This window comes from Caenorhabditis elegans, chromosome IV (assembly GCF_000002985.6).
Source record: "Caenorhabditis elegans chromosome IV".
NCBI lineage: Eukaryota > Metazoa > Nematoda > Chromadorea > Rhabditida > Rhabditidae > Caenorhabditis > Caenorhabditis elegans.
In genome coordinates this window covers 5,947,084-5,960,502 of record NC_003282.8, presented here as the reverse complement: position 1 = coordinate 5,960,502, position 13,419 = coordinate 5,947,084, and the positions used below count along the sequence as shown (strand labels likewise).

General features: G+C 32.9%; 1 protein-coding gene and 30 non-coding genes across 31 annotated transcripts; 20 read left to right on the top strand and 11 right to left on the bottom strand.

Moving 5' to 3' along the window:
* The first annotated feature begins 207 nt into the window (after positions 1–207).
* Positions 208–416, top strand: K02B2.37. The gene has a single exon (NR_055011.1). It is a non-coding gene; the product is annotated as an Unclassified non-coding RNA K02B2.37 (non-coding RNA).
* Positions 417–954: 538 nt separating this feature from the next.
* 21ur-13001 lies at positions 955–975 on the bottom strand. Its single transcript, NR_055010.1, has one exon.
* 21ur-3568 lies at positions 956–976 on the bottom strand. The gene has a single exon (NR_055009.1).
* A 331-nt stretch (positions 977–1,307) lies between these two features.
* 21ur-7003 lies at positions 1,308–1,328 on the bottom strand. Its single transcript, NR_055008.1, has one exon.
* Positions 1,329–2,161: 833 nt separating this feature from the next.
* On the top strand, positions 2,162–2,182 carry 21ur-9340. The gene has a single exon (NR_055007.1).
* Positions 2,183–2,513: 331 nt separating this feature from the next.
* On the top strand, positions 2,514–2,534 carry 21ur-141. The gene has a single exon (NR_055006.1).
* A 434-nt stretch (positions 2,535–2,968) lies between these two features.
* On the top strand, positions 2,969–2,989 carry 21ur-2380. Its single transcript, NR_055005.1, has one exon.
* A 173-nt stretch (positions 2,990–3,162) lies between these two features.
* K02B2.36 lies at positions 3,163–3,297 on the bottom strand. Its single transcript, NR_055003.1, has one exon. It is a non-coding gene; the product is annotated as an Unclassified non-coding RNA K02B2.36 (non-coding RNA).
* Positions 3,263–3,283, bottom strand: 21ur-4250. Its single transcript, NR_055004.1, has one exon.
* A 102-nt stretch (positions 3,298–3,399) lies between the features above and the next one.
* On the top strand, positions 3,400–3,549 carry K02B2.35. The gene has a single exon (NR_055001.1). It is a non-coding gene; the product is annotated as an Unclassified non-coding RNA K02B2.35 (non-coding RNA).
* Positions 3,471–3,491, top strand: 21ur-7477. The gene has a single exon (NR_055002.1).
* Positions 3,550–3,927: 378 nt separating the features above from the next.
* 21ur-5929 lies at positions 3,928–3,948 on the top strand. The gene has a single exon (NR_055000.1).
* A 58-nt stretch (positions 3,949–4,006) lies between these two features.
* 21ur-4293 lies at positions 4,007–4,027 on the top strand. The gene has a single exon (NR_054999.1).
* 21ur-9898 lies at positions 4,008–4,028 on the top strand. The gene has a single exon (NR_054998.1).
* Positions 4,029–4,313: 285 nt separating this feature from the next.
* On the top strand, positions 4,314–4,334 carry 21ur-4302. Its single transcript, NR_054997.1, has one exon.
* On the top strand, positions 4,315–4,335 carry 21ur-14741. The gene has a single exon (NR_054996.1).
* Positions 4,336–5,036: 701 nt separating this feature from the next.
* On the top strand, positions 5,037–5,057 carry 21ur-1829. Its single transcript, NR_054995.1, has one exon.
* Positions 5,058–5,414: 357 nt separating this feature from the next.
* 21ur-12284 lies at positions 5,415–5,435 on the bottom strand. Its single transcript, NR_054994.1, has one exon.
* Positions 5,436–5,673: 238 nt separating this feature from the next.
* Positions 5,674–5,694, top strand: 21ur-10906. Its single transcript, NR_054993.1, has one exon.
* 21ur-12107 lies at positions 5,675–5,695 on the top strand. The gene has a single exon (NR_054992.1).
* A 31-nt stretch (positions 5,696–5,726) lies between these two features.
* Positions 5,727–5,747, bottom strand: 21ur-5405. Its single transcript, NR_054991.1, has one exon.
* A 1,177-nt stretch (positions 5,748–6,924) lies between these two features.
* 21ur-4913 lies at positions 6,925–6,945 on the bottom strand. Its single transcript, NR_054990.1, has one exon.
* 21ur-14516 lies at positions 6,926–6,946 on the bottom strand. The gene has a single exon (NR_054989.1).
* A 556-nt stretch (positions 6,947–7,502) lies between these two features.
* On the bottom strand, positions 7,503–7,523 carry 21ur-3140. The gene has a single exon (NR_054988.1).
* Positions 7,524–7,591: 68 nt separating this feature from the next.
* Positions 7,592–7,612, top strand: 21ur-97. Its single transcript, NR_054987.1, has one exon.
* Positions 7,613–8,186: 574 nt separating this feature from the next.
* 21ur-6358 lies at positions 8,187–8,207 on the top strand. Its single transcript, NR_054986.1, has one exon.
* Positions 8,208–8,553: 346 nt separating this feature from the next.
* On the top strand, positions 8,554–8,574 carry 21ur-1221. The gene has a single exon (NR_054985.1).
* Positions 8,575–8,695: 121 nt separating this feature from the next.
* On the bottom strand, positions 8,696–8,716 carry 21ur-2478. Its single transcript, NR_054984.1, has one exon.
* A 1,055-nt stretch (positions 8,717–9,771) lies between these two features.
* On the top strand, positions 9,772–9,792 carry 21ur-10426. Its single transcript, NR_054983.1, has one exon.
* A 322-nt stretch (positions 9,793–10,114) lies between these two features.
* On the top strand, positions 10,115–10,135 carry 21ur-11026. The gene has a single exon (NR_054982.1).
* A 2,762-nt stretch (positions 10,136–12,897) lies between these two features.
* On the top strand, positions 12,898–13,410 carry rps-25 (Small ribosomal subunit protein eS25). The gene is made up of 2 exons (NM_068494.9): positions 12,898–13,073; positions 13,187–13,410. The coding sequence occupies exons 1-2, from the start codon at positions 12,903–12,905 to the stop codon at positions 13,367–13,369; spliced, it is 354 nt and encodes a 117-aa protein (NP_500895.1). The 5' UTR covers positions 12,898–12,902; the 3' UTR covers positions 13,370–13,410.
* Positions 13,411–13,419: the final 9 nt, after the last annotated feature.

Below are 13,419 nucleotides of genomic sequence, written 5' to 3'. Positions count from 1 at the left end.
AAATCAGTTGTTTTTCTCTTTACCGATTAGAAGCAGTACAGTACTGATCAATAAACTTTTCGGGGTGACTGAAGTGAGAATGATTGAGTGGGAGAGAATGAATGTAAGCTTGGAATGAAAGTGGTTCTTCTCTTGCATTCCCTTCAAAAGAAACGTCCTCTATTCGCTGTTCTAATTCTCTTTTTCAGTGCAATTCTATTGCCATTCCCATTCGCTTTTTGCACCAGAAAAGAGCCATTTTCTCTGTGTATCTCGTCCCCGCTTCTTGTCCAAACGTGGGGATGGATGGAAGCTTCTGCGACGCCTCCGGGGCAATGGTAATTGACTGCAAACGTGTCTGCGTCTCACCATTCTAATCACTTCTTTCGGTCCACAAGATGAGCCTGGCTCGGCGCCTAACTCATTTTCAATTCCTTCTCTGCCGACGCCAGAGCAGTCTTCTAAATAACCTCTTCTTGTTTCACCGTTGCAGAAAAGCGCCACGTCTTCCAGAAAATAGTGCACCAATTGACGAGACACAAAGATAAAGAACGAGGCACAGAGACGAAAGTGTTTGTTTTCCCATTAAAATTCGAAAAGAAGAAGCCTTGAAGAGTAGTGGAAAAGTGAGCAAGAATTGATGAAATGGGTGAAAACGGAGAAAGAAGAAGCACCTAACCCGGCTGAATGTGTTCTTGATGGTTTTCCGCAGAGAACGTACAAAACGTTTTTTGAGCTAAATGCTGTGTGGTGGCATTACCAAGTAGTAAATAAGCTTTAAGGACTATTTTTCACCGATATTGAGACATACAAAATTTACTGTTTCAAATCACTTTTAATCATAACTATTCAAATTGAAGCAAGTTCGAGATATTTTTTATCATTTGTCTCTATTAGTTGAAATGAAAATTGGTATTCTAAAAATCCCTACAAGATGAACTATCAAAATGCAAAAAACAAGTGGTATGTAGGCATGTAGGCAAGCAAAAAAGTGAAACTATTATTTTAATTTCTTAAGGATATAAATAGTGTATAAGAAGCAGTCAAACCTTTTCATTTTTTGTGAAAAATGTGTAGTTAGCATAAAATCAAATTCCAATGCTTGCTGATAAACTATATAGCCTGATATACGGGAAAAAAGACGGCGGTGAGAAGAAAATGAGCGAGCTGCTCCACACCGGTGCGCGTTTCGACACGCTTTAGCTCCTCCGGCACATAGAGTCTCCATAACAACGATAATCTCGTCGACGAAGAGCACGAATGGCAGAAAACGAAAATCCGGACGAAAAGTGAAAGATATACTTGGATACGTGACTATGTTATGATTGTTAAAAAATGAGTTATGCTGATTATTTCGGAATAAGAACTTCGAATTATGTGTCTTTTTGGAAACAGTAAAAAATATTCTAAAAATTTTATTGAAATTAAAGGAATAAGCCGTTCAAAAAATACTTGTCCATTCCATTTTTGGTAAGAAAAATACATTTTTAAAATGGGACATTTTTTTATTCTTTGTTACTAAATTTTAATAAAATTTATGTTCCAAAAACAACATGATTTAAAAACTTGCTACTTATTCTAATTACCAAGAGCCTTGCTCATGAAAAAGTTAAGAATAACCACGTAGGCGGTGATGCCTGCCTACAAAGTGTCTTTCACCTTCTAAAGCATTGGGTAAACGCCAAAATGTAGGCGTGAACAAATGTCCGCCCATATTGAATTGTTCAATTTGAAACATTTTGAACGTGAACAGGAGCAGAAAAAAAACAAACAGAAAATACGAGAAGAAGCACAGAATAGACAAGAGATTTATTGCTGAAACTTGATATTTTATTCATTGTATTTTCAAGGGAGAGCATCTCCCTTCTCGTCTCTTTCACTTTTGCAATGACAGATGTGAATCCCGAATCCATTTCCCAAGAATATTGATGGGTTTGGGAATAGAAAAGGATTTGAGGTTGACACTGGAAGATATATTGGTACTGTTAGGTGTGTGTGCGAGAAAAATAATTAAGTGAAATTATTGAAACATGTTGCGATGTATATAAAATCTCAACCTACATAAAAATGGAAGAATAGCAAAGTTTTAATCCTTATTTTGTAATTAAAAGCACAATGAAAACAGTAAAATATTTTACTGTTTCAAAATTAATTTAAGAATAGCCAATTTATGTTAGACTAGTAGGAATACAATTCAAACTCTGGGCAATAATATCGAGTTAGAGGATTATAATTATCTTTCAGTAAAAGAAAAAATCTGTTGTTTTAAAAAATTTATTTAGAGAGAAATATAGTTTTTTCAATGGGGATGTCGCATTGATTGTAGATAAAAATATTTCGCTCAAAAAACTACAAACTCTAAGTTTTTGATGCTTCAAAAAATTTGTTCGATAAGGGTCAAACTTCCCAACTATTCTAGCAATTTATTATTATTTTTCTTTTGACAAAAAACGGGGGTTTCTTTCAGATATTGATTTAAAAAAAATTAACCGTTTCAAAATGTTCATTTAAGAGGAGAAGTCAAATTTATTTAATATATACGGTTATTCCCAATCAATTAGATTTTTTCTATAACATTTTTTCTGATAAAATCGGGGCCATTTTCTGTCTTTTAGGATTAGTAATATTGTTTTTTAACTAGAGATTTTATGGACTGGGCAGTAACATAGAAGTGTACTTTCTTTCCGTACGGGTAGATGAACTAATCAGATACCAGAATCTAATATATAGGAAGCCTGAAAATGAGAATAGTATCAAAATGAACGTTGAAAATAAGAATTAAATTTGAAATATTGAGTGCTTTAAATATTCTAAAAAATTAGTGGTGTAGAAAAGGAATAGTAGCAACTAATAAAAATTATAAGCGGAATTTTGAGTGGAATATTTTTTGTAGACGTTGAAATGATGTTCATCATTGGCAGAACCCAAAACTTGAAACAAAAAATGTTTCACTTGCTCCACAAAAAGTCCAGAAGCCTGTGTTTTTCAATACACAGTAAACAGCCAAATTAGAAATGGCTAAAACTTCCCAACTATTCTACCAATTAATTAATTCCTAACATATTTTGTTTCCATCTTCCCCTGATTCCATAATCATTCGGGACCATAAAAGTCATAAAAGATGAGGTGGTCTAACCCATCTGTGCTCCAAACATGGATTGCCTAATGACGTGGCAGATGCTGGTGTCATTTGAGATCTTTTAAACGGATGCATTCAGAATGTGATGAGAGTAAGGAAGTGGACAAAAAGGACATTGTTGAGAAGGAAAAATGTTGCGAGTTTTTTTTTGGAATTCGTAGTCTAACGTGGGAGAAACTGGAGGAGGTTGAAGAAAAGGGACTGAAACAGTATTTTTTGTGAATAACTAAAAATAAAATTGTTCTGAGAATAAATTTGTGGGGGTTGCTCAATGTTTCTTCTGATAATTTTTTTACTTTAAAAATTACTGTTTCAAAATTTTCATTAAAAGTTGAAATTTATGGAATGTCACTACGGAAGTCGGCGCCTGTATCGATAAAGAAAACGTGACGGAAGTGTTCAAAAATGGTCAGAGCACATATTTATTATCACACAGAATATGATGTATTACGGTTAGGGGAAAAGTCTTCCATTTGTATGCACATGAGGACAGATGGCATGTCCTCAATGACAAAATGACCGAACGGAAAGAGAATAAACCAAAGAGAACGGGGAAAGCGGTGTGGATATTGAGGGGGAAATGTAAATGAGCCAAAAAGAGCAGATGGATATGGAATCAGTGAAAGCTTGTAATAGATTGAGAGCGGTTTTTGAAAAAGAAAGAGCGGAGAAACGTTAAAGGATTATGAGAAGATTAAATTTTTTGAATAGAAAATTAAATGGAATTAAAAGGCACGATGGGTCGGAAAATGTTAAAATTGTACTGTTTCAACATGTTTATTTCAATACAAAATATATTTTTTGATCAATTAGAGAGAGTTTCGGAAATTGAGAAAAATCAACCGATTCACAATATTAATTTAGGAGTAAAAATCAATTTTTGCTTAATTCCATAGTTTGGTTGACTAATTATTTACCATCAATTAGATTTGTTGAAAAATCATATGGGGCATTTTAGTGGAATAATTCTTTTAACTTTTAGTGAATTTTAAAAAATTAAAAAACCCAAAGTTTCAAACAAAAAATGTTTAACTTGCTCCAAAAAGATCCACAAGTCTCTGTTCATGAATTGTGAAAAGATTAGCTTTTTTGAATAGAAAATTAAATAGAATTAAAAGACACGATGGGTCGGTAAATGTTAAGTTTGTACTGCTTCAACATGTTTATTTCAATACGAAATAATTTTTTTGATCAATTGGTTTGTGAACATCTCATGTTAAAGTTTTTAAAAATTAAAAACAGAAAAATTTAAAAAACGTTTTTAGAGGAACAATGGATTTTTTTTTGTAATTCTGCTCTCATCCGTATCTTTTCCCATTTAAAGGTAAAGATGCGCCAATTGGAGTTTCGTCGGAATACTCTTCTAAAATGACCGAATAATCTCTAAAAATTCAACATTTTCCAATTTTCAGTCAACGATTTGGTAAGTTGCAAAATTCACGAAACAATCAGGTTTCTGAAACATTTCAGAGATCTATCGCTGGTTTTAAACCCCCTCCCGACAGGGTTTAAATACAAACATTTGAAAATATAAAACTCGTAGAAAAAACTTTTTTGACCGATTCCAAAAAATATTATTGACATAGCTGATTAATTGCAATTTTTTAAATTGAAATAAAGGTTTTCCTAGAGTTTTGTAGCTTTAGAGTTATTCTTTCCCCAACGAAAAATTTTATTTTTTCGCTGTCACAGAGGATATTTATCGGTTTTGGTTTATAAGAAATCGTTTGTTTTTATTTAAATCAGATTGAAAAATATTTTGTGAATAAAAACTCCTAAAAAAACAAATAAATGGCTCTGGGAACAAAATCGTCATATTTTCTGGTTTAAAAAAATTCTAAACAAAAAACAAAAAAACAATTTCAAAAATTACTGTTTCGGAGTTTTTATTTAAAGTCAAAATTTAATGGACTTCTAATCCATGTTCCTTTTTACACATTTGCTAACATCAATTTCGGAATTTTGGCGTCACTCTACTTTTTAGTTCAATTTCTGAAACAAACGTGACGTAATTCTACCAAAAAAAAAGAGTTTGTCACCTGTACCAAGATGTCAAATTATGCTATTACATTGCTGTGGCTGTAATGGTTTTTGATATGTGTGGGAGTCATCGGTCATTCATTTAAAATAAGCTTAAATAGACAAAAATTGAGATCATTTTAGGTGGGTTTTAAAATTTTAAAACTGTAAGATAAACGGTTGAAAACAATTTTTTTTAAAAACAACAAAACCATTTTTAATTCCAATTTTCAACCCAAATATCCAATATATTTTTATCCCTATTCAAGTGAGCATTCTCTCATCAAGAGCCGTGTCATTGAGAAACGAATAAGTGTCACCAATTCTTGGAGCACGGAAAACCGCAAAAAGTGGTGGCAGATGGGTGATTGGGTTGGGAAGGCTCATTAGAGAAGGGATACACTTGAAACAGAGAAGAGGAAATGAATTTTTGAAAATTATGAAGTAAACAATAGAAACGTGCGCATTTCTTTTCAATACTTGTTGGTTGCTGTTTCAAATAAAGCATTTATAAAAACTACAAATGCATTTTGGGATTTATCCGAAATTTTCCCAGCAGCAAAAAAGATTTGTATATTATCTGATTATGTGGACATGTAGGCGAACTGGAATATTAACACCACTAATCATAACAATTTGTTAGCCACTTAAAACCGTAAAAAATTCTTATAAAAATTTGGAAAAGAACAGCACCAATTTCCCCTCACTTCGCTTAAAATAACCGAAAACCCAGTATTTTTGGTTTTAGAAATTTTATAGTTAATTTTAATTCACGTTTCCAACGGTTAGATTAGTCATTTCACCCGAACGAGGCGTTACGAGGGCGCCTCGCAGTTTCCTTTAGCGTTTTTGCAAGAAAAAATTCCTACTTCTCTGAAACTAAAAAAACCATGAATCTTGATCTTAATCTCCTTCTTAAATGGAAAAAAGCTCCAACTCAAAAGCTCGATTCATCTGATTTACGACTTTTTTGCTCTTTCTTTTCCTCTCATTTCCTTTTCACATCCATTCTTTTAAACCGGAAACCTATCCACGGGAAACTATGAAAAAAAAAGAAAAGATTGACGATGAGCTCGAACACATTTGGAGCAGAACACACGCATTTCAAAGAGCCCATCAGACGACAACTCGTTTTGCAGAAAAATCGACGACAATGTCTTTTTGGGAAGGGAAAGAAGAAGAATAGAGAAAAAAGTTTCGAAACATTTTTTCGGATGGATTATTTTACAGAGGGATTCCCTACAAATATCGGAGTGAAGCCAAAAATGGGAAAACTTATGAAACTGCGGATACAAATTGATTTTTGTTCACATGAAGGTAGCTTTTCAGAAAAGTTATGTTAGTGAGAAGTATGAATATTGAAAGTTTAAGATTTTAATTGTCAAAAATTTTTAAATTACTAAACTCTGGATGTGAATGTATCAATTTTTAAAGTTCTACACGGATAACAATGTCAAAATTATAATTTTAGCATATTTAGCTCTTTTTTCTAAATTTGAAATCGTCATGGAAATACTAAAAAATTATATAAATCACTGCAATCTCAAAACTCAAGGTTCTATTGAAACCAGTTTGAAACAGCAAAAAATTCTATGGTACCATCCGAAATTTCAACACAGTTAGATGCAATTTGTAAATTATTCAAAATCAATTTTTCTACACTTTTCCGTCGACTTTCAAAAGAAGTTTTCAAGAAAAATGGAAAGAAAATCTGATCGCCAGATTAGTAAGATTCACATGTTTGTTAAAACAGTTACTTTTGAAAGTGCCTTTCAAAAAATGTCAAAAATCATCTATTGCACCTTATAATAGCAAGACGCAAATGCTTATATTTTTGTAACTTGTTTGAAACAGTGAATTAATGTGGGGCATTTCAGAAATGCTGAAATTAGAGTTATTGCCTCTGGAAGCGCAAATGAAGAAAAATGAAGACGTGAAGCAACAAGATAATGTCAAATACGATATGCGAAAGTAGTGTGTGTGTGACACCAAGCTTATAGGCATCTTCCTCCTCTTCCAAACACAAGCACAAATGTCGGGGGCGGTTGGTGGTGACCCTTCGTCTGTTTGGGTGCAAAACGGAAGCTTCTCCTTCTGATCCAGAAGAAGAGGAGAGACAGAAAGAGCAGATAGACGCAGACATTCAGAAATGCATGTTCCCTAGCCTTCTTCCTATTGATTTCTAGAAAGAAGTGGGACGTCTCCTATCTCTTGCTCTTTTTGTGCACAAAGATGACAAACATGGAATAAAAAGAAGAGAAAAACCTTGACGCCTAATCAATTTATCTGTTTGCAATGGGAAGAAGAAGAAGGATTGGATTTGAAGCCGAAACGAAGATAATGAGATTTTTTGCTTTAATTGAACACCAACCGAGAAACACCCAGAATGAAAATTCCAATTTTATTTTCTGTTTCTGGACGATCAGAATCGGTAGAGGTTTAAATCTGCAATGTTCAGAATGACTAGAAAGTTGGTATTTTGCCAAAACTTTGACAGAAAAACTTAACATTTCTAAAAAAATTTGGAGTACAAGGAATGCATTAAAGTAATTTGAATTTTTTAAACTTATTGAAATAATGATTCTTTAATTCAAAGAGTGTCAATTAAAATAATTTTGTCACAGTTTCAAAATTTTTTTTCAACATTCCTTGATTCGAAATTTCAAAAAAAAAGTTATGTTTTTATACAGTAAAATAATTTTGGAAGTTGATCAAAAAACATTTTGTTTACTAGCGGCCTACCCTACAGCCTATTTTTCGCATAATTTCTTGTGAGCTCAGGTGTTTCGAGTTTTTCCAGCTCTACTGTCTACATGCTATAAGTCTTCCTGATTTATAGTTGGAATTCCAGTATCCAATTTTTTGTAACAACACAAAAATAGTTCGAAATATGTAAGAGATCGATAATCAGACGTTCAGCTAACAATTATTATTGTATATAAACCCATAGAAGCAGTATAAGCCAAAATTGTTCAAAAAAATTGCAAACTCTAAAAATTTTACTGTTTCACTCTAATGATGTAATGTGCAAAAAACATCATTTTAGTAGTTCTGACACGACATTTACGAGTTGTTAAGTCAAAGTTTTAATAGCAAAAGGTGGTGAGATCCGACAGTTCTGACTGAACTGAAAATTTAAGTAAATCTTTAGAAACAATATACGAAAAATTGTTTTTAAAATGAAATTTGAACTCTAAAATTTGGTTTTGTGCCAACTGAGATTGTATTTAAAAAAAACTACTTTGAAAGCATCTGTTTGCTACGTGTGTAAAATGACCATATAATAACAATTTTTAAATTTATTGAGATTTTAAAAAATATTCGTATTGAATTTCAATTTATTCCAAAGTATCATGTTTCAAAATTTACTGTTTCTTTGTAACATTAAAGTTTCAGCATACCAAAAAAATCGTCATTCCGGCAATCATATTCTCTGTGTTCAAACTAAAATGTACAATTCAAGAGAGAAACATGCTCATTTTATTATTTTTGTATCAGTTTTAGAACACAGCTATCGACTGAGTTAATTTATTAAGAACAATCAAAAACGCTGCAAAAGGAATGCAAACATAGAATTTAATATTATTAGGATGGAGTTTAATATTATGTAAACCTATAGAAACTGTATGCACCAAAATATTAAAAAAAAAAAGGAATACAAAATTCTGTTTTGTGTAAGCAGAGCTCGAAAGCATTTTTTTAAAACAAATTTGAAGTGTTTTGAGTTAGTCTATTTTCCTAATCTTTTGTGAGAAGAAATTTAAAAGTTTATTAAATATGTTCATTTTATGCTCTTTCAATAACCAATGAACTATCTTGACTGTGAAAATTGAAAGAACCTAGTTTTAAAATTTTGTGATGTTTTACTATATTTAAAAAATGTAGTGAATAATTGTGATTCTTGCTCATACGTTCAAATGATACCAATCTTCTTCTCATATGCATTCCTATTTGACACGAACAGCCATGTCATGTTCAAAATGAAAATGTCAAGTGGCAGATAGAGTATTAATTTATTCAAATATTTGAATAGGAAATTCCAATGGGATTTATGAAATTTTTGCATTAAATCTTGTGATCAAGGGACTACTTTTGAAGATGTCAAGTGCACTATTTTCCATCAAAAAGTTCTCAAAAAAAGGCGAGAAAAAAGTGGTCGTTAATCCAAGGGACAATGATTGACTACTGGGCTCTTTTTTCGTCCTTTTTCTCACATTTTTGCACATTTTCTCGGTTGTTCAGAAGAGAAAAAATCGAGAAAAGTGGTAGAGGAACGGAAGTGCATTTCTTTTTCTATTTTTGCAAAAAAAAACATGTAAAAAGTTGGGAAAGGAGGAGGACGAAAGGAACAAAAAAGAGAGAGAAACACTTGTGACAAGAAGTATCGGGTTACGAATTGGAATTGCAAAAAACTGGGACATTGGGGATATGTGACGGGAGTTGGAACAATATGTGAGTGTGACAATTTATTGTTGAGAAAAGAAAATAAAACAAACCTATCAACTTGGATTCAACTATTTAAAATAAACTTGAAATAATATTTTGAAACTTTCGATTTTCCAACAAAAAATTTATTTCAAAAAATTACTGTTTCATTGTTTTTATATTATTTTAATATTTACTATTAGTTTCAATATTATTATGATGTAAATTTCTCATCATCGCTAAAAATAATTTCACAAAAACTGTTGTAATCATTTTCTCTGAAGACGTAATCTATTGCGTTTAATTACCAAAAAGCCTGCTGACATTAAAAACTAATACCTATCTGCCTACAAAACCTACCTAAATTAATTGGACGTAAAATCCAATAGTTTGCAGGTTCCGAGCACTAAACAGCTGAGTTTATGTTAAATTGTTTAAAAAAAAGCAATAGACGTGCAGGTTTTGAATTATCAAATTTTAAACAAAAAATTATTTCAAAAATTTACTGTTTCATAGGTTCAATATTATTTTTATATTCAAAAAGTAATATGGTTACTCCTACTCACTGAAATTAATTTTTTTTAATTTTGATAAAATATATTTTTCGGAAGACATAACCCACGATAAAATACAAAAGAGCCTGCTGGCACTAAATAGCCAATCTGCCTATAACACTGCCTTGCGCCTACCCACGTGTCTACTGTCAAAACGCACTTGAACATTTTTAACTTTTTATTTGACCTTTCAACAATTTACATGATTAGGGCTGTACAACCGGACGTCCGGTCGTCCGAACCGGACGCACAGGCGTCCGGTAGTGTCCAAGTCGGACGACCGGACGCCGATTTGTACAGATACTCAACATGATACTCAAAATTGGTAATTATACAGTTTGCCAGCACGAAACAACTGAGTTTGCGCTAAATAGTTTAAAAGGTGTAGGCACTGTTCTAGGCAGGCAGGCGCGCAATCAGGTGCCTTCCAAAGTTATTTCCAGCTCTGCTGGAGTGCTTATTTAATCAATTTTCAAACTGATGCTACTCAATTTTTTTAAATTACAAAAAAAGCATGTTTCAAGAAATTCAACACCTTCGAAATTCGAAATTATACAAACAATATGAAACATTAAAAAGCAAAAAAAACTTCCAAAAATTGGGAGAATTTAGAGAAATAAAGACCTATTGAGTAGGAACGCATGACCACGTACATGTCACTGTCAGAAATTACCATAATCGGAATGTTTATCAAGGGTTTGTTGTACACTTTGGCATCAACTGGGTAATCAGAAAAAAAATCCAAAATTGAGGATTGAACTATTTTATTTGGTTAGCTCAATGAACACAAAAGTTTCCAATTAGTTGAAGAAATATCGAAGCAAAAACTCGTCAAAGCCAAGAAATGGGCGGATATTTTTTTACTGTTTCTGAAACTCTTCAAGATCTAAAGTATAATACGCCAAACAATTTGAAGCTTTTCATGTTTAACTTTAATTTTACTACTGAAACAAATCAATACAAAAACTCTAAAAACACGAAATTTCGAAAAAAAAATTGAGATATTTCACAATAATTGGTAACGCCCAAATTATGAGTCACTGATTTTCTTTTTTTTGTCTATGAGATTGCGCTTAACGAAAAGTTAGGAATTTTGCGCCAAACATACTGTACCTGGTCTCATCGCGACGAATTTTCGTTAAAAGGTCTGCGTCTTTAAAGAGTACTGTAATTTTCAAATTTCTTTTCTCCGGAATTTTCATCAATCTTTAATAGTTTTTTTAGATAAAAAACCATCTACAAAACGTGAGAAAACAATGCAAAACAATCAACTCTCCGCAATACGAAAGTTTAAAATTACAGTACTCTTCAAAGGTGCACACCTGTTTTTTGTTGCAAAATGGAATAAAATGACAAAAAAAGTCATAGAACTGGACAATGGCATTCTCCCCATTTTGCACACAAAACAGCTCACAAACAGCTCAACTAATAGTACAAAACTGAACAAATAAAAACGGCGGAAAAATGAAAACGAAGGAAAGAGAAAATGTGTGTGGGGGGCATAGAATTCCTACGAGAAACGTGTGAAAGTTGATACCTAACTGGCACTACGGATTTTATCGAATTGACTACTACTACTATAAAAACATAGAAACATATAAAATCCCAACAACACCTTTTCCTCGTTTTTTGACAGTAAATGACTGGTTTTTAGGTCAATGACTCCCACCTCATAAATTGTGAAAACTCGGAAAATGGAAGACAGATGTAGACACCACTGGGAGAAAAAAAAATAGAAAATGATGTTGCGAAATGAAAAGACACGACAGGTACAATTCATTCTTTTCATATATATATCTCTATTTGTCCATCGCTTGCCTCTCGTTTTTTTGTAAAATGTGGACATCATCAAATTAGTGCGGTTGAAGTGTGTTGCGACAATTTGTTTTTTTGCAAGTCCTCTGCTAACCTTTCTTTTGACGGTTTGGGTGTGGTTCGGCTTCATCTGGGGATCCGGAAATGACACCCTAGGTGTTGATCGGACCAGTAGTTGGTCTGGAAAAGATTGAGCAGATTTTTTTTTGATTTTGCTTCACATTTTTTCATAAATACTTGTGCATTTTTTGGACTAAAAATAATTTTTAGCGAGGTGGGATATCGATTCCAACTTTTCGTTCAGCTTCAATTTATTATTTTTATTTTCTCTTATTTTTCGCTTCAAATTATATAGCTTTTCGAACGAATTACCACGAAATTCATTAATTTCACTACTTTTATTCAAACTTTTTAAGTTTTTGTAACGAAATAAATTCATTATTCAGTTATTTTATATTTTTAATAGAAATTTTAATCTGAATTATCTTTTAAACAATAATTTTCGAAGAAAAACTGATTTTACACCAATGTTGCTTCGATTTTAATATTTAAATGCGAGAGAGTACACAAACGAGAGAGGTGAGAGGCATGTCACTGTCAAAGGCGCGTCGATTTACACAACTGGGTCTCGCAGCGCCGCACAACCGTAGTGCAGCGGCGGCACTATTTCTTCGATTTTATATGCAATCCCAAAAAGTTTTTTATTTTTCTGCTTTGTTCTTGACGGTTTTTCTTCGATTTTGCTGATTTTTTTGACAAATTTAATCGATTAGTGCAATAATTCAGTTAGATGACCGTATAATTTAGTATTCCAGCACATAATTTCTTGTAAAAAATAAATTCTCCTATTTTCTAACGAAAAATTGTAATTCCGTTTTTCCAACTACGGCAAAAATGTTTCATTCTTATTGTTTATCAACTCGTTTCATTACATGATTTTCCTTCTCATATGAATTGTCTTTACAGGTAAAATGCCCCCAAAGAAGGACCCTAAGGGAGGCAAGGCTCCCCCATCCAAAAAGAAGGAGGGATCTGGAGGTGGAAAGGCCAAGAAGAAGAAGTGGTCGAAGGGAAAGGTCAGGGATAAGCTTAACAACATGGTGCTTTTCGACCAGGCCACCTACGACAAGCTCTACAAGGAGGTTAGTAATTTTAAATTTTTGCTGTCTGGAAAAATTTCAAGATTCTGAAATTAGGAATCACAAAGTAGCAAACAACGATTTGAAAGAACAAATTGCAATGTTAATACTTTCAGGTCATCACCTACAAGCTCATCACACCATCCGTCGTCTCTGAACGTCTGAAGGTTCGTGCTTCATTGGCCAAGGCTGGACTCAAGGAGCTCCAAGCCAAGGGACTCGTCAAGTGCGTCGTTCATCATCACGGACAGGTCGTGTACACCCGTGCCACCAAGGAGGCTGACGTTATCGTCGAATAACTTGTTGATTTATTTGATGTTTCATAAATGTCAAAACGTTTATATCTTGT